The 19,857-nt window shown below is 38.3% G+C and overlaps 2 protein-coding genes across 2 annotated transcripts in view; both read right to left on the minus strand.

Moving 5' to 3' along the window:
* LOC130994894 (uncharacterized) overlaps nucleotides 1–19,857 on the minus strand; it is a 1,167,164-nt gene that overhangs the window by 627,623 nt on the left and 519,684 nt on the right. The window lies entirely within an intron of this gene.
* LOC130994412 (uncharacterized) lies at nucleotides 12,775–13,853 on the minus strand. The gene is made up of 3 exons (XM_057919456.1): nucleotides 13,507–13,853; nucleotides 13,183–13,429; nucleotides 12,775–12,867 (listed from the first exon to the last, which is right to left on the minus strand). The coding sequence occupies exons 1-3, from the start codon at nucleotides 13,851–13,853 to the stop codon at nucleotides 12,775–12,777; spliced, it is 687 nt and encodes a 228-aa protein (XP_057775439.1).

Raw genomic sequence — 19,857 nt, forward strand, 5'->3', positions numbered from 1 at the left:
TCATCTTATTCTTGAAAAGATAAAACTTAACTCGTAAGCAACATCTCATTTGGAGCTCATAAGACCATAACTGATTTGTGAGCATCATCTCGTGCGAAGCTTGAAAGACTATAACTAACTTGTGAGCATCTTCTTGTGTGGAACTTGAAAGACCATAACTGATTTGTGAACATCATCTCGTCTATAGTTTGATAGACAGAGCTTAGTTCTAAGCATTACTCACTTGGAGCTTGAAAGGCTGGAGCTGAGTGCTAACCATTATCTCATTTAAAGCTTCAAAGGTCGAAATTAAGTTGTGAACATCATTTTGTTTGGAACTTGACAAACTATATCTAATTTGTGAGCATCATATTGTTAGAAGCCAAAATACTTGTAAGACTATAACTGACTTGTAAGCATCATCTCGTGTAGAACTTGAAAGACTATATAATTGACTTGTAAGCATCATCTCGTCATAGTTTGATAGATTGAAGCTGAGTTCTAAGCATCAGTCATTTGGAGCTTGAAGGACCGCAGATGAGTACTAAGAATTATCTTATTTGAATCTTAAAGGACCAAAATTTAGTTATAAACATCATCTCCTTTGGAGTTTGACAAAGCACTTATAACTTATGAGCATTATATTGTTTGGAGCCAAAATTGAGTTTTGAGTACATCTCAAATGAAGCTTGATAGACCATCTCTGATTTTTTAACATTATCTTTCACCCGGAGTTTGAAAGATCAAAAGTGAATTTTAAGAATCATCTTGTTTAGAGCTATACAAAAACATATACCAAGCGAAAATGCTTATAAATAAATTAATCAATTTGTATTATCACTAATTTAGTACAATTGACAATTTTCTACGTTGAATAAATAAAAAACTTATGCAGACGTATCAAGATAAATTAGTTTTAAATATATTAAGCCAAAATTTACTATATTTTAGTTTATTTATATAAATGTTAGTGATTAGAAAATCATCTTATGTTTAACGCACAATTATAATTTTCAACTTTCTCAATGTTAATATTGTTGTAAACTCGTCATTTTTTAAAATTGAATTAGATAACTAAAAATTTAGAGTTTTCACATCTACGCCAAACTACATTTTCCTTAAACATATATCAAATAATTGAATTTTTCAATCCGATTATTAATTAATCCAATCAAACTAAGTAGCATATTTAGTTTTTAAAAATTCAATAATAATAATTTGTACTATAGTTGGTTGATTTAATATTATAGGAAATAACAAAGCTAAATTATTTGATCTTTTTTAAATATAACTATTTAACAAATATAAATAACATATGAAAAATGCAATGTATTACGTCATTATTTTAATATATCAACTCACATTATTCATTAAATATAATTATAGCCAAAGTAATATTAGATAAATTGAATTAATTTTTAATATGAATATAACTATTTATTTGGCAAACTAAAAGTTAATTGACGAAATTAAATTGGCATTGCAAATATATAAAAGATGAGATACCACATACAAATATTATATAGGTTGTAGTCAATATGAACTTGCGAATAAATAGGTACCAATGTCATAAGACATGTGGAGTATCTTAATATACACTTTTTCTACAAAGATTCTACATTTTCTAAAATGTAATAAAAAAAGTGTCATAAAAATCAATATGAAATTCAAATTGCATAATTTTATTTTTATAAATATCTTTTTATATAGATTTTACACTTTTTAAAATATCATAACGCTAAATATTGAATTATAGAATTAATAAAAATATAAATAATGTAAGAAAAATCAAATTTATTAATTCATTATTTTAATATGTGGACTCACATTATTGACTAAATTTTATTATTGGTCAAAATAATGCTAGATAAATTAAATTATTTTTAATAAAAAATATAACTACCTATTTGGTCAACTAAAAGTTAATTGACCAAATTAAATTGATGGGGCAAATATATACATAATGAAATACTACACAAGTATTTATATAGTATGTGATCAAGATGGAGTTTGATTAAAAATCAATGTGGGATAACTTGTGAAAAAAAATGAGAATAAAGATAATAGATAATTTTTGAAATGGTGATATTCTAGATATGCCACATAGTAAACCATTTTCCTATTATAAAGAAGATTCTCACATTAATATTATATTAAACTTTATCACGGAAAAATTTGAATTACTACAAAATATAAATTTTTATATCCACCAAGTTAATTAAAATTGTATGTTTGGTATATAACTATGACTTTCATTATAGGGTTAAGTACCAAATACCCCCCCCCCCAACGTTGGGGCCCTTATCGCGTATAGGACCCTATAGTCAGGGTCCGCGCTGTTTACTATCTCAACGTGGCTAAACCTAAGCAAATTCCCCCCCCCCCCCCAACGTTGGGCCCCTATCGCGTATAGGACCCTATAGTCAGGTATTAAGTACCAAATACCCCCCCAACGGTGACTTAATGCAGGGGGGTATTTGGTATTTGAGGGGGGGATTTGCTTAGGTTTAGCCACGTTGAGGTAGTAAACAGCACGGACCCTGACTATAGGGTCCTATACGCGATAGGGGCCCCAACGTTGGGGGGGTATTTGGTACTTAACCCTTCATTATAATACATCCATAACATAAAATATGAGAAAATAAATTAAATTGTTGCAAGATATGAAATGACACATATAAAATATAACATAGTAAGAAAATAATTGCAAAAATAGTAATAATGAAAATACATCATAATTAAATTATAATTTTTTTATTTAAACTTATCAAAAATTTAGATCCCATGTCAAACTTTGAGTAGACCTAATCATTTAGATAACGTAATCAAAAGAACAATAAGATTAAACTTCCATTTCACAAGAGAATATATAAAGGATGAGATACTACACACAAGTATTTATATAGGCTTTAGTTAAGATGGAGTTTGATCAAAAAACCAATGTGGGATAAAAGATGTGACTTGCGAAAAAAATGAGAATAAAGGAGATTAGAAAGTTTTCAAAATGATTGAACTATAGAATACTACATACACATTTTCATAGTTCAATTTTATAGAATAATAGTCATCATCTTAATTGATTGAACCATGATTGAGGATGAATATATTCTCTTGTGAAATCGAAGTTTAATGTTATTGTTATTTTGATTAAGTTTTATCTAAATGATTAGGTCTACTAAATTTTTGACGAGGGGCCTAATTTTCTTGATGAATAAAAATAAAAATTATAAATTTAATTGTGACGTATTTTCATTATTACTATTTTTGTAATTATTTTCTTACTATATAGATTTTAAATGTGTCATTTAGATCCCATGTCAAACTTTGAGTAGACCTAATCATTTAGATAACGTAATCAAAAGAACTCTAAGATTAAACTTCCATTTCACAAGAGAATATATAAAGGATGATATACTACACACAAGTATTTATCTAGGCTTTAGTTAAGATGGAGTTTGATTAAAAATCAATGTGGGATAAGAGATGTGACTTGCGAAAAAAATGAGAATAAAGGAGATTAGAAAGTTTTCAAAATGATTGAACTATAGAATACTACATACATATTTTCATAGTTCAATTTTATAGAATAATAGTCATCATCTTAATTGATTGAACCATGATTAAGGATGAATATATTCTCTTGTGAAATCGAAATTTAATGTTATTGTTCTTTTGATTAAGTTATATCTAAATGATTAGGTCTACTAAAATTTTGACGCGGGGCCTAATTTTCTTGATGAATAAAAATAAAAAATTACAAATTTAATTGTGACGTATTTTCATTATTACTATTTTTGTAATTATTTTCTTACTATATAGATTTTAAATGTTTCATTTGAAGCCTATTATATTCATATCTTGTAGGAATTTAATTTATTTTCTCATATTTAATTTTATGTTATGTATGTATTATAATGAAAGTCATAGTTATCATTTTTGAAAGGAGCAGGGATATTCTCTCTCTTGAGAAGTCAAAAAAGAGGATCACTCGAATCCCTCCCACCGCGCTGCCGCTCGCCGGCGTCGCGAGCCTGCCGTCCCGTCGGCGACCGCGAACCTGCTCCCTTTGACGCCTGCCTTGCTGCCCTGGTCCGTTCAGAGAACCAGTCCAGACGCGCCGCCGCATCTTTGAGCCTCGGAGCACGCAGCAGCAGCTTCCGGCCTTCTTTGGAATCCCGTTCCTCCTCCGAGCAGCATCAGTGCCGTCCAGATCTTGGCGCTGCCGTCCAGATCTTGGCGCTGCCGTCGCCCGATACAGGAAGATCTGCCCGATCCAGATCTTGGCGCTGCCGTCAGCAGCCTCCAGACAACGGCACGCCGTTGGAAGATGCGATAGATGAGCGAAAACCCTAGTCGGCAATCCTCGCCGGTCATGGATCCACAGACGACTATCGTGAAGGCGGCCCTTGATTCGGATTCTCATTCGGTCTCGGAGGCGGCCCTTTTTTCGGCTTCTCGCAAAGAGCTGCAGAATGGTTCCGGCACTACCTCGCCGGTCACGGACAGATCCGCCCTGAATCTGCCGAAGGTCTCCAATAATTTCATAGCTTCGAGTATTTCTAGTTCTGGGAAGGCGGCTGCGACTGCGGGCGTCCTCACGCAGAAGTCCTTGTTGCCGCCGGGAAAGTCTTTGCTTGGTGCTGGTTCGGCTGACAGGCAGCGGCAAGACGCCATTGGGCAGTCACTTGTCTCTAGCGCAAAGGGAGGATCGGTGGAAAATTCAGGGAATGATATACAGGCCTCTAGCGAAAAAGGAGAATTTCTCCCGAAAAACATTTTTGTGAGTAATGGTGTTCAGCGTGGCTCTTATGCGGGGGTTGTTGCCCCTCAAGTTTTACGACGTCCGGACGTCTCCACTCATAAATTCACGGCGCTTCAAGCCCAAGACTCTGGTCATGGCTTCACTCTTACCTTGCCTTCTGAATTTTGCAAGGAACGATTTGAGGAATTTCAATTCTCGATTATTGGAAGATTGCTTTTGAAGAAAGGTGATAAGCCTCGTTCGACAGCTGATCTTAAGCAGGAACTTCAATCACTTTGGAAACTTTCTTCGACATGGAAGCTGATTCCTATGTGCAAAGGTTTTTTTATCTTAAAGTTTCAAACAATGGAGGAGAAAAATCTTGTGAAAGCACGATCTTTATGGGAGTTATCTAAGGGCTCTCTCCGTATAAGAGATTGGGTGAAAGGTTTTAATCCTTATAAGGAAGTGTCCTCGCTGAGCCAAATTTGGGTTAGAATATATTGCCTCCCGGTGGAGTTTTGGCACCCGGAAGTTATCACGGCCATTGGCAACGTGATAGGCACTTCTATTAAGAATGATGGGGCGTCTGCCCATGCAGACGTTGGGCATTTTGTTAAATTGCTCGTTGAAGTTGATTTATCCCTTCCGCTTCAAGAGTCGATGCACGTTCAAGGTGACGATACTTCCTATCACGTTTACTTTTATTATGAGAAGTTGCCTCTTTATTGTACCCACTGTAGGATCACTGGGCATAGTGTTGATAAATGTAATAAGGTCAAGAAACAGCCTCGGGATGAGGCTGAGAAGCTGGAATCAAAGGATGCTACTCATCCTGGAGTTTCTGTGTCGAAAAAGCCGTCATGGCAGGCCAAGGCTAGGGACAATAATGTTGTTAGCATGGATGATGATGCTAACAGATTTCGAGTTTTGGAGGACAATGAGGTTGGGGAAATTGTGGTGGCAGGGCCTGAGATAGATGATGATTTTACTCGAGGGGCCGGTGATGTTAGGCACCGTAATTCTTCAGCGCCAAGGTCTGTGGCTTGGTCAAAGGTTACCGAACAGGCGGTAACAAAACAGATTGCTGTTCCGGTTCTTGAGAAAGAGGCTGTTGAGACGCGGAACGCATTTCAGGCTCTTGACTTGGAGAATAATGCCCAGACTGTTTTGGATATGGGTGTTGATCCTATTTCTGGAACGTCTTTCGGGGTTCATTTATTTGGGCCGAATTTGTTGGAAAAAGACTTGGTTCCGATTCAGGGGGATAAAGATGTGATTATTAAAGATAGTGACTTGGTCATTAACGAGGAGGACTCGGATGTGGAGGAAACTTTGGAGATGGAGGCTCCAGATGGCGCGGGTTTGAACAGCCCGATTATTGACGACACAGTTGTTGCTCGTGAACGTGACCCAACTTTGGACAAAAGAGGGAGTGTTTCGCATGAAGGTAACAAGGATTTGTCCGCTCTTAGCCCGGACAATATTGCTAGTCGCATTAGTCAGTTAGAAGAGCAGGCTAGTCAGGGGATGAAAATGCTCTCGGACAAAACGACCAAGCGGGGACGTGGCCGCCCAAAGGGCACGGGAAAGGGCATGGGAAGGGAGCCGATACAAGCGGTTCCGGAAGGTAGCATAAAAGGTCGTCTCAGGAATGCAGGGGAAATGGGCTACAAGCCGAGGGACTTTGTACTTGATTGTAGCAATAGTGATAGCATGAGGGCAATGAATAATATAGTTCATAGACGTTGGTCAGATGAGATGGACGACTATCCTGATTTATGGGATTGCTAGTGTCTTCAGGTTTCGTAGCTTAACGATCTCTCTTCGAGTTTCGTGCCCTTAGTCTGCGTTTTGTGCTCTCAAGGGATTTTTTTTCTTTTTCTTTTATAATAAACCTAAATTTAATAATGAAAGTCATAGTTATATACCAAACATGCAATTTTAATTCACTTGGTGGATACAAAAATTTATATTTTGTAGTAATTCAAATTTTCCCATGATAAAGTTAAATATAATATCAATGTGGGAATAATGAATGACTAATGTAAGAATGTGAATGACCTTTTATTTAGGTAATGAATTGCTAAAGTTTGATATGTTTTCAATGTGGGATAAATGAATTAAGATAGCAAAGAATAGTGAATGGAGAAGATGCCACCTAGGATTGAGGATGAATGTGGTGTGTCTAATATGTATTGCTTTATAGAATTGATAGAGAATTGATAGATAAAGGGTTAATTGCCCCTAAATACACCAACTTTCCTTGAATTCTTTAATTGCACATCACCTTTAAAATCCGCCCCTAAATACACCACCTTTCATTGAATTCTACAATTGCACATCACCTTTAAATCCGCCCCAAAATACATCACCTTTATATTTTTTCTGTTTTTGCACATGACTAAAAAATCCTCAAGAAATATATAAACTGTGATTTTATAGAAGGAAGGGAAAAACCTAAAACAACCCTTGAAGGGAAAAAATCCTCAAGAAATAAATTAAAGTGTTAATTTATAAATTTAAATATCATTTTAGCAGTGAAAATATAATAAAATAAAATTCTTTATAAAGTTTAAAATCATATATATATATATATATATATATAAGTATTTTCGTAAATAAATAAATTCTCTAATAAATTTTTAGAAAGAACTTGAATTAAAAAAATAAACAAGTCATGACATTAAGAAAATAAAATGAAACTTTTATTTTAATAAATTTCACATTTGGAATTTAGAGTTACAATAATCAAAAGTACCACATGAATAATATAATGAGTTTGAAAGAAACTTTTTTTTTATATATTTTTTTTAAAGAGGTTCGACGCGCCCGTTCGACTCTCCACGCGCCTCCAATATCATTTACCTGAAATATTAAATATGGGATAAGCATACATAATATACTTAGTGTGGGAATATGCAATTATTGTCCACGTTAATAAAATGGTAACACATACGATCATAACATTCAAAACGACGCAGTTTTGCCAATCTGGAAGCCACGTCATTTAAAGTGGTAACACCCTAATCAAATAAAAGTGTTAAATATAAATTTAAATATCTTTTTAGCAGCAGAAATATAATAAAATAAAATTATTTATAATTATAAATAATTTTATTTTATTATATTTCCGTTGCTAAAAAGATATTTAAATTTATAAATTAACACTTTAATTATTTCTTGAGGATTTTTTAGTCATGTGCAAAAACAGAAAAAATATAAAGGTGATGTATTTTGGGGCGGATTTAAAGGTGATGTGCAATTGTAGAATTCAAGGAAATGTGGTGTATTTAGGAGCGGATTTTAAAGGTGATGTGCAATTGTAGAATTTAAGGAAAGATGGTGTATTTAGGGGCAATTAACCCTAAAATAAATAAGTTAAGTATCACACCCCATAAATATATAAGTTTAGTAGCACATTCTTAATGGTTCCCACCACATCTTTGACATATTTAAAACTTTTTGTTTTATTTAAACAATAACAAACGTGGCCCATAGAATCTTCTATCATTATCAACATATTATTTTTTGTCTTATTATGTCTCTCTCTCTCTCCAAAATTGTGATTCTATATGTCTTATTAGGGTTTAGGGTTTCTTTTCTTGCATGTACACGATTTGGAAGATAATAAAGAAACAGTGCATGAATTGTGAGGATCGGCAGATTCAGCCGAAAAGTGGTCAAAACAAGAATCTTGTTTCAAATCATTCCAAAAAAAAAAGAATCTTATGCAAATATTGAGAAGACCGTGCACTATACACGCCTCTCTCTCTCTCTCTCTCTCTCTTCTATTATTCAGCTTCCAAATTCAAAAAAAAAATGAGACAAAAACCCTAAACACCGTGCACTCCATACACTCCATACATGCCTCTCTCTCTCTCTCTAAGAAACTCACGTCGTGCACTCCATACACGCCTCTCTCTCTAAGAAACTCCAGCCACTATGAGTGAAACGGAATCAGATTACGATGGGGAAGAGGCACAACGAGGAAGTCGCCCGAGTACATCAAGGAGGAGCGAACAATACCCGACGCCGAATCCGGTAAGTAACCGTGCCCTATATTTGTCAAAATTTGAGTTTATGTGTTTTGTATTGTTAAATTGTGCACAATAGTTGATTATTAGGTACACGGTTGTAGCATTTGTTAGACAATTATGTTGGTAATTTGCGAAATTTGGAATCTGGAAATTATTTTGAACAACCGTGTACGGTTCTTCAGTACACGGTTGTACACGGTTAGACAATTATGTTACACGGTTAGGATTAATTGATGTAATATGCCTTAATTGTGTATTTTTAACGTATAAAGGTATTTTTCGTACACGATTTAACCGTGTACAACCGTACACGGTTTGTTCATCCATACACGGTTGTACACGGTTTCTCTAGAATCGTACACGGTTGATTTTAAATCATGTAATATGCCCTAATTGTGTATTTTAGACGTATAGAGGTATTTTTTGTACACGATTTAACCGTGTACAACCGTACACGGTTTGTTCATCCGTACACGGTTATACACGGTTGTACACGGTTGGTCTAGAATCATACACGGTTGATATTTTTTGATACTAATCATCATTTTGAATTAATTTCAGCCTCCGAGGCATGTTTGGTTACGTCCGTACATGCAAGGTTATAACGGACGAATCAATCACTACATCAGGGACAAAACATTGAAGGAAGTGGAGACCTGTCTGACGCATTACCGGTGTTTTGAACAATTTAAGAGAGGTCCGTTTGGGCATTTACTTAAGTTGAATAGGCAGGATAGTGCGAATGCCGCACTGCACCATCTTCTTGCACGGGAGTTGTATGACCAAGAATTCGGTCCGTGGGAGAAGTGGTTCCACGTTGGTGGACACGACATTCGATTCGGCGCATTGGAGTATTGTCTGGTGACGGGGTTGTGCTTCGGGCCATCCCCGCAGCGTTTTGATCCTAATGTGGATCACCGTGTTAGGAAGCAGAGTCTATGGCACCGAGTTTTTAAAGGCAAGAAGGTGGAAGTGAAGGATCTGCGCAAGCGGTTCGTTAACCGCTGTATAGGCAATAGTGCCGAGGATTATTTGAGGGTGGGCAATATTCTCGTGGAGTATGATCTCATCTTCTGTCGTGATTATAAACACGTGCATGAATGGGTGTGGGCACTGATCGAGGAGGATCAGTCATGGATCGACTTCCCGTGGGGCTCTTACTCATTCCAGGTTTTGTGCCATGGGATAAGTGTGTTGAAGAAGCATCCCTCGGAGATTACCGAGAATAGGAGGACGTACCACTTCTATGGGCCCATATGGGCATTACAGATTTGATCGTACGAGGCCATTCCGAGGTTGGGCCGTGCGTGTGGGGCTCGTGACACGAGCTTCCAGATGCCACGATTGGTCAACTGGACGACTTGGAAGTCGGCTTCTGACTTCGCCCACTTTTTTGATGCTGATGAGGTAATTATTGTTGTTTTTTTTACAGTTTCAATCTTTTTATTATGTTATGATTAACGAATAATGAAAAATGATCGATTCATCTTTGTGCAGGACGAGTGTCACCGGACACTCGAACCGGTCGAGGAGGAGAATGATTCATGGTATTTGCAGACCCTGAGGCTTCCCGACCCTTTTTCTGTACGATACCATCCTGGAGGGAGATATGCCGGCTTGACAGAGCCACTTGTACCGGAACCGCCTCCTTCTGTTAGGCCTCCTCCTGTGCCGAGGAGTAGCTCACGAGCAGAGCCTGTTCCTGTTAGGCCTCCTCCTATGCCGAGGAGTAGCTCTCGAGCAGAGAAGGCTCGTGGGAAGCAGCCTATCCATGTTGAGCGGCATAGACAGACGTATGCTGATCCGACTGGTAGCCCGTCGAAGCGGCCCAGGCCGCAGGAGTTCGATGATTCATGGCCTCGAGCAGATCCAGATGCTGATTATTGGAGGCGACGTGACGAGGACTTGATTGCCCGTGTCACTGAGAGCGTGACACGGGAGCAGATCCGGACCGTGATCCCTGAGGTGCGGCGGGCGATCGTAGAAGACGACTCCGAGCATGGACTGGTTGCCAAAATTACACGGAAGGTCGTGGCCGCTGTGAAGGATATCTTCGGTGGGCGATCTTCTTCGAGGAAGCATAGATCATCATTCAGCCATGCCAGTTGTCATAGACACGGGAGTGAGGAGTTCGACCAGCCGAGACCCAGTCACAGACGGTCTACATCTCACATTCGTAGTCCTGGGCGATCATTTCATGAGGATCCGTCTCATGTGAGCCATAGGCACTCAGTTGGAGACCTGGATCAGCAACATCGGAGTCATAGTCGATCACAGCATGGAGAGGATCTGCCTCGTGGCAGTCAGAGACGATCAGAGCATGGAGAGGATCCACCCCATGCGAGTCAGCGGCGATCTGCCTCACGTCACAGTGAGAGGGAGGCATCTATGAGGCGATCAGCCTCACATCGTCAGCCGAGTCCAGTGACGCCTATGTATGGAGAGAGAGATGACGATGTCCAGTTCAGCTGGACTACTGACGAGGAAGAGGCCGAGGATGTAGGGCGGCCACGACGCACGATTAAGCCGTCTGCTCTTCTACATAGTCCGTACGTGACTGATGGCCCACTTGACACTCCTAAGGCAAAGAAGGCTGCTTTCCGCCAATTTAGACAGATGGGCGACGATGCATGTGTTCCTGTATTGGAGACTGGATATATGATGACCCAGGCCTTTTTTGGGCGTATTTTGGATCGTCGTGCTGAGTTCGATGCTGAGGTATAATATATTCGTAATATTGTATTGTTTAATATGCGTTGTGTTACTAACGAAGTCATGTTATTTTGGATGCAGATTATAGACCTCTGGATTTTGAAGCAAAATCGAAGGATCAGAGTCAACCAGGAATATATAGTGCATCGGGGTCGGTCTCTAATCCAGTCGGGTATTAGTCGAATTAGAACTCCAGTGACTGCAACCAATTTATATGTAAGTTGGTTGTGACTTTGATTTATTTTGAGGCTTCCAATATATTGTTACACTTATCATCTCAATTATTCCTGTTCAGGATACCCTATACAGAGAGTATGGTAAGCTGCATCCAGAGGATCCCCAGGGGAATGATCCACCAGAGCGAGATGCATACACACATTGGAATGTGCCCTACAATCTCATATCAATGTTCCAGGGCACTGATGCAGATCATACGTGGCCATTGTTGGAGGCTAATGAGGTAAGCTTAGTAATTCTTAAGGGTAATGCGACATTACTATCAATGGGGTTTAGTTTCTAAGTTTTTTTCGAATCATCACTATCAATGCAGATTCTTACTATTTGCAATGTCAACTAAAGTCATTGGTGCACTGTGGTCATTTCTATCGAACGATGGGAGGTTCGAGTGTATGATTCTCTGTCACATGTTGAAGGGGTCACACAACGTCGACGAGCTTCAATGAGGTACATAACTCGTTTGATGCCTAGATTGTTGCATACTATAGGGTATTGGGATAACAATCCCAACAAGTTTGTCCATGCTGCTGATTCAGAGATGGCGTATGTGATGATGCCGGTCAACCAGCAATTTGTGCAACAGGACGTCATTAGTTGTGGTGTGTATGCATGTGCTTACTTAGATCGGCTGGTATGTGGAAAACCGAAATGGGAACGGATGAGAACCAATAGGGATGTTGAAAAATATCGCTACATGGTAGCTGTTAGGATATGGGAATTGTGTACCCCAATTCCCTCTGCTTTGTAGTAATTGGGTTGGAGGCTCGTTTAATTGTCATTGATTTGATTATCATTTTGTTTAAATGAATTCTGTTAGGATTTGATTTGATACTAGGGCTCGTTTAATTCCATATTTTGTTGATATTCAAAATGTTATTTGATTATCATTTGTTTAAATGAATTTGATTCGAAAAAAGGTGTTTTTGGGGTGAACAAGGGCTCTGTACACGGTTAGGCCCTAACCGTGTAAGGTTTCTCGAAACCGTGCACGCAACCGTGCACGGAAGAACTCGGAACCGTGTACCGTACACGGCCAAATGCTGAACCGTGTCACCGTGCACAGTTTCAAGTTCTTCCGTACACGGTTGCGAGAAACTGTACACGGTTAGGGCCTAACCATGTACAGAGCCCATTTAGGCCTTGTTCACCCCAAAACCCCTGTTTTTTGAATTTTAAAGCAAGTTCAACAAATACCAACAACAAATTCAGACCTCAAACAACAAGTAAACATCCAACAACATTCCAACAACATTTTGAAAATCAAAGATTCAAAATCACTCACGACCCAACATTTTGAGGACATGCATTCCTAGTGTGTGTTCCACTCCTACAAATGCCGCATTTCTTCTTTCGCCGCCTTCGTGCATCGGGTGGTTGCTCGACACCCTCCACCGGCACGTTCAAGTCCAATGCAAGTACTTGCGCTGTGCATCTCCGGGCATTGTGATCTCTACCCTTGCAACGTCAGCATACTTGAGGTCGAGAATTAGGAGGACCCGAATTAGGAGGACCCTCAACTGCTGAACGAGCCCTACTCAACTTCGGTCGTCCCGCATGGACCGTGATATCCGGGGGTTTCACAACATAGGCTGATATCTCATCGGGCACATTCCAATACGTAGGATGTGGAACGGGAACAATACGCTCCATATATGTGGCCAACAGCACGGATTGTTTGAAATATCTTCCAACAAAATCCGTGACTTGCAGTCCTGCACGCCTAATAAAATGCAAAGATAAAAACATAAATTTATAAAAAATTAATACAATATGCAAAATTTGTAATAAATGAGGTACCTAATAGCGGCACAAGCATGACAACACGGAATGTCATCCAAGTCAAACTGAGCACAACTACAAGTCCGATTCTCGAGATCGACAATGTAGAATGCATGATCATCCTCAACACTAAACATGTGCGTCGTCGTCCCTCGAACAACCAATTGCCGACCCGCTTCGACAGCCACATGAAACTTCCCCTCTACTACCTCAGTCAACTCATGTGACCTCGATGCAGCCGAGATGCGTCGCCTATCGAACCATTTCTCCATAATGGCTCGATAGGTCTCGATCAATGAAGCAACCGGGAGGCGTCGTGCCCACAACAGTCTACTTTTCTTCGTCTCGGCAGCATTCGACGTCATGAAGCTCGTGCGTCATACAGGGCACTTGGACCTGGCCCATCTCTCCACACCAATAGTGTCGAGGTGTGTGCGCGCGTTGACTTTCAGTAGTTGAAGCGCAGAAAAATTCCTTTGAAAATCGTCTGATCGATAGGAATATGCCGCTGCTTTGAAGACTGCAGCTACATGGTGCCCATAATGCGCGAGATTCTTCTGCAGATGGTAATAGCACAACCCGTGAGGGACGTTCGGGTAGACACACTCCACAGCATTTCTGATGCTCTTGTGCTGATCAGACACAATCAAGAGATCATCCGGCTGACCAAAGTAAGTCCGCAGTCGGTGGAAGAACCAAGTCCAAGACTCGTCGTTCTCGATAGGACCAAGCCCAACTGCGAGAGGAAACTTCGTTCCCATCCTTTGTAACAGCGACGAACAAAATACCGCCATTCCTTCCCTTCAGATGGGTCCCGTCTACGACGATGACCGACCTCAAGTAACCCTTCTCAAAGGCAGCCACGCTCTGTCCAAGTGCAACAAACATATGATGGAACTTGCCATCATCCTTCATCTCAAGGTCGTATAATGTGCCGGGATACTCATTCTCAGCATATACAAATACGATGGGAGCATCTGATACGAGTTCCCAAAATCACCATACGTCATCTCAATCGCGATGTTTCTTGCACGGAGAGCGAAGCTGTAATTGATCTCAATACCGAATAAGCGCTGCATCTCTGACATCATCTCCTTCGGCTTCAAAACGACCCCCTCGCCTACCAATTTCCGTGCAAAATATCTTCCAACAACCCTCACCGGAATCTGTTTCGGGGCAGTGCGATTCAAATCCGTGTGGCAGGTATGATCCATCACCACCTTGATCACTCTCCAGATCGATGCACTCTGAACGACTCGCAGCATGAACGGACAATCGTTGCCATGCTTGCAAACAAACCACAAATGGGTCGTACTGGAACGATCCACGACGTACTCCACGTGATTCTCCATATGGTACAGGCCAACAGCGATCGCCAAATCATCCTTCGACCGGAATAGAGCCCCCACTGATAATATCCCGCTCTCCAATACGTTAGAATCCTCCCAACCTAATGCCGGCGCATCGTCAAAATCGAGGACTGGAATCCCCCAGTCACGTGCCTCAAGTTGCTGAACTCCAACACGAGGCTCGACATCGGGCTGATCATCCGATGTGAAATTCTGAGGCCCTGTCTATCTCCACGCTTCCTGTTCAGTCGACACTGAATCCAATATCTCTCTGCGTCGTATCGCCTCTTCTTCCTCATCCGAAGACTCGGACTCGTCTTCCTCCTCCTGCGACGATGAATCGTCCCTACTTTTTCCAACGTCCGTCTCGATTGGAAACACAGTAGAACGATGTCCCTCATAATATACCCGTTCCTGATTCTGAGGAACCGAAGCCACAGATTGTTTGCCCTTCTCGATCACGTAAACAACAGGATATTTCTTCTGCTCGGAAATCAGCCGGTTCAAATCTGAATCGGCCTTCAAAGCCACTTTTATTTTTCGCCCTTCGTCCGTGGTCGATATGTAGAAAAACATATAAGTGGATCGTCCATCCTCGTTTAATTGATCGTGCACCTCTTGCATCAACTTCGCATGACAAAGCTCTTCCTCAGACACGTACACGATAACCTCATCGCCGCCTTCATACTCGGATAATTTCCACTGACCACTGTGTCGTATAACGATTGCTTGAAACGACATCTGCTTCAAAACGACAAAAATACAATATTTAAATACACAAACAGGAAACCGTGTACCCCAATACATGAACTGAATATACAATCATGCTAAAAATAACATCAAAATCATATTCAACCTAACCGTGTACAGCAAAATCGACCTCCGTATACAACCGTGTACACAACCGTGTACGGGGAAACCCTAACCGTGTACGGCAAAACACTAAGGGTTCAAAAATAAGGTAATTTACGTACAGAGTATTTTTTTAGGCCGTTTTTTGGTCCAAAACATGTAATAAGTCATATATATAACATAATTATCGAAATAAACAACAAAAAATCACTAAAAATCAAACCGTGTACAACCGTGTACTCAAGAACACTAACCGTGTATAGTCGAAATTGAAAAAAAAAATTATTTCACATACCGTATGTAATATAAGCCTTCAGATGAATTTTTTTGAAATTATGAGCAACCGTGTACGAGCCGTGTATGTGTATTGAGAGGATTTTCTTCTTCTTTCTTGTTCAAATGTCTGATGAATGAACATTTGGTTGGTATCCTTCATTAACTACCCACCAGCAACCGTGTACGGAGCATTTAATTTCGTGAATTTAAGGTTGTTTCCTTAACAAGTCGTGCATGACTTTGAGTTGGTATAAATGCACCCAACAACCATAAGATATGGTTTTAATACACACATAAAATCACGCCATAAACGTGAATAGAGAGAGAATCAAATTTTGGTTATTTTTAAATCAGATTTTAACGCCATAAGATATGGTTTTAATAGTTGGTATTAATTTTAACGTGAATAGAGAGAGAGAATCAGATTTTGGTTTTATTTGGTTATTTTTAAATCAAAAATAAGTAATATGTCACTATCATTCACTTTATTGACTTGTACTTATGTACTTTAGGTCAAATGTGCTACAAAACTTATTTTTTTATGAGCCTTGATACTTAACTTATTTATTTTATCAAAAATGCTACGTACTACTATGTATTGTCACTAAAAATATAGAAAAACTCGCCACCAGCAGGATTCGAACCCGGGGCAAATTGTTGTTCATGCGGTACATTGATCTGTTCATTAAAATTATAGATATGTTCGTTTTTATTTTGCGAATTCTCTATTCTCCACAATATTTAGCTTCTCTGTTAAACCCTTCTATATATATATATGGGCGCGCTCCAGTGAGACCCCCTATTTTTCGTGTAACATGAGTACAATGAATAAGACATATAATACTAATGAACAAAACGTATATCTAATGAACAAGATGTATATACTGATGAAAAATAAAATTTAAAAAATTCGTAATGAATAAGACATATATATTGATGAACAATGCAGTATATACTGATGAATAACAAAATTCAAAATATTCTGCTCCATCCAGGATTCGAACCCTGCGAAAAAAAATCACCCTCCAGATACAATACCAGCCATAGGTGATAAAATAAACGCACCAGATCGTGCCCTAGATCTCATTAAAATTATGGGGTCTCATTGGAGCGGCCCCCTATATATATATATATATATATATATATATATAGATATAGGGGAAGACTATAATAAAAACACATTTTATTGTATAAAATATGGACCATTTTCAACCTTTAGATCATCAAAATCTATGGTTGATTCATCATTTTGTTGGATGAATTCATGGTCCTGAGTTCGAATCTTATAGGTAGCAAAAAAATTATTTTTTGCAATTCATACCTATATACAGTGAATTCATACGTGTTCTACATAAAATTTATATATATATATATATATATATATATAGAGAGAGAGAGAGAGAGAAAGGTTCAACAGAGAATGATAAATATTTAGAGAATAGAGAATTCGTGAAAAAAAAACGAACAGATCTATAATTTTAATGAACAAACCAATGTACCGCGTGAACAGCATTTTGCCCTGGGTTCGAATCCTGATGGTGGCGAGTTTTTCTCTATTTTTACTAAATACGTCTGTTCATTAGTTATATTTATCTGTTCGTAAAATGTATAGTTTTGTTCATTCTTTCGAAAAAGATAATTTCTGTTGATCTTATCTAATCTAACGGTCAGCATTTATTCAGTATATTTTGATATACGTTCAATGAAATGATTGATATATTCAACATAATTTGATGAATATGGGCGTGTTCGTGTTCTCTATTGAACGCGACCATATATATATATATATAGGGTTAGGTTCAATGGAGAGCACCAAATATTCAAATAATAGAGAACATTGAACATGTCAGTAATTCTCGTTGAATGTTAAACGTTCGTACAAATAATTTTATTGAACATTTGGGGTTTATGGGGTTCAAACCCTGATATAAATCCGTTCAACGTTCAATAAAATTATTTGTACGAACGTTTAACGTTCAACGGAAATTACTGACATGTTCAATGTTATTTGTTCTTTGAATATTTGTTGGTCTCCATTAAACTATTCTCTATGTGTGTGTGTGTGTGTCTATTTTTAGATAATACCCCTCTTTCCCCGTAGAAAAGTATCATATCTTTTTTATTTTCATCCTTTTCATAAAAAATATCAATTTCATTTTGAGGTATGATCTTACTTTCTATTTTTAAATACAATCACATATTTTTATATAACTCCACAATCAATTCAATTACAATCACTCATTTTCACTCAACACATTATCCATCAACCTTTTCTTAAAATTCGTGTCATTCTCAAGTGATATTCTTTTATGGGACATGGGGATTATATAATACTTCTTTCGCCTCTAAATATCTTTCTAAAGATAGATGACACAAATTTTAATAAAAATTGGATGTTATTTGATGAATAGAGAATAAGTCCAACAAAAAGTAAAATTGTAAAATTAATAATTATGGGATTATTTTAAAAAATAGGTTATGAAGATATTTTAAGGACAGCCCAAAGTGGAAAGAAATGAAGATGTTCCAGGGACGGTGAGAGTATTCAATATCATCTACTTATTTTGATTATTGATTCAACAATGAAGATTTTCCTGATATTTCAATAATATTTGAAGGCATGTTTGTACGGTAAGGGGGCATTTACTTTGGCAGATTAACCTTGATAAATAAAAATAGTAACGTTAATCCCTTGTTTACTTTGATGAATTGAAACTTTGGGATATCCCAAGGCCTTTAATTATTTTTATTATTTGAGCTATTTTTACTTTATTCTTATCCAACCAAAATGGTGGAATTGGAGAAATCCTACTTTTAAGGATAAAAATACTTAGGTAGTGTTTGATAGGTTGTGTACTGGGTGGATAGCAAAGGTTTCCAGGCTTATATGGGTGTTTGGTGCATTGGAAACGTATCCAACGAGGCCCTGAGAAAAGGCTTGGCCCGGAGTAAATTCACTGTAGAATGAGGTTTACCCAGTTGAGCCCCAACCCCAGATCCATTTTCCAGATTTTAACATTTCGCCTTTCATGCCATAATTGCCCCCCACTTTTGGAAATCCAACCACATCTTTTCAAATTCGCAGCCCCCATTTCTGCTATTGCCGCCGCGAACTCATCGTTTGTTGAGGAAAATTGACAGAAGGAATTGAATCAAATCAAGGTACGATTATATTCATCCCGATGCAAATCTTTGCAATTCCGGTTTTTGGAGTTTTGGGAGTTTTTTGGGTTCAGATCTTCGCAAATTCATCCCGACGGAAGGAACTGAATCAAATCAAGGGTTTGGATTTTGGGGTTTTTTTTAAAAAAAAATGTCTTCAATTGTTGATAATTTCTGGATGCATATCGTTACCTTCTTGATTATTTTTTTTTTGGTAACCAAAAACACGGTATGTGTGTTTTCCCCTGTTTATGTAATGCTTTATGTTTGAACCTTTCCGTATTTGTTGATTATGATGCTACCAGATGTAGTTGATGATTGTGGGTGTGGTGGCAGGGACATACATTGATTTGATTTTTCTAGTTTGTTTGTCTATTTGTTCTTGGTCGAATATTGATAATGTTGTTCTAATTGTTGTGATTAGTTTAGTCATTCCCTCGTGTTTAAGCTTGTTGGGACTGATTTGCATATTCAGATATATTTGTGATGTTTTTTGGTTCGTAGATGCCGGGGGGAATATTCGCGATTTTGAGATTGTGTATATGTTGGTGCAAGAAGTTTTGCGCCAACATTTGATGCAAATAGCAATTGTTATTGCATATGTTGATAAAATATGTTCAAGAAGAAGAACACTTGACGAGGCAGCAGCTAAGTTCGGCATGATATGTCGTATGCCAGATCAAGAGAGGCATTTAATTAGTCGTCTAACTGGTGGTAGTGATGTAGACTG

This window comes from Salvia miltiorrhiza, chromosome 7, assembly GCF_028751815.1.
Source record: "Salvia miltiorrhiza cultivar Shanhuang (shh) chromosome 7, IMPLAD_Smil_shh, whole genome shotgun sequence".
Taxonomy (NCBI): domain Eukaryota; kingdom Viridiplantae; phylum Streptophyta; class Magnoliopsida; order Lamiales; family Lamiaceae; genus Salvia; species Salvia miltiorrhiza.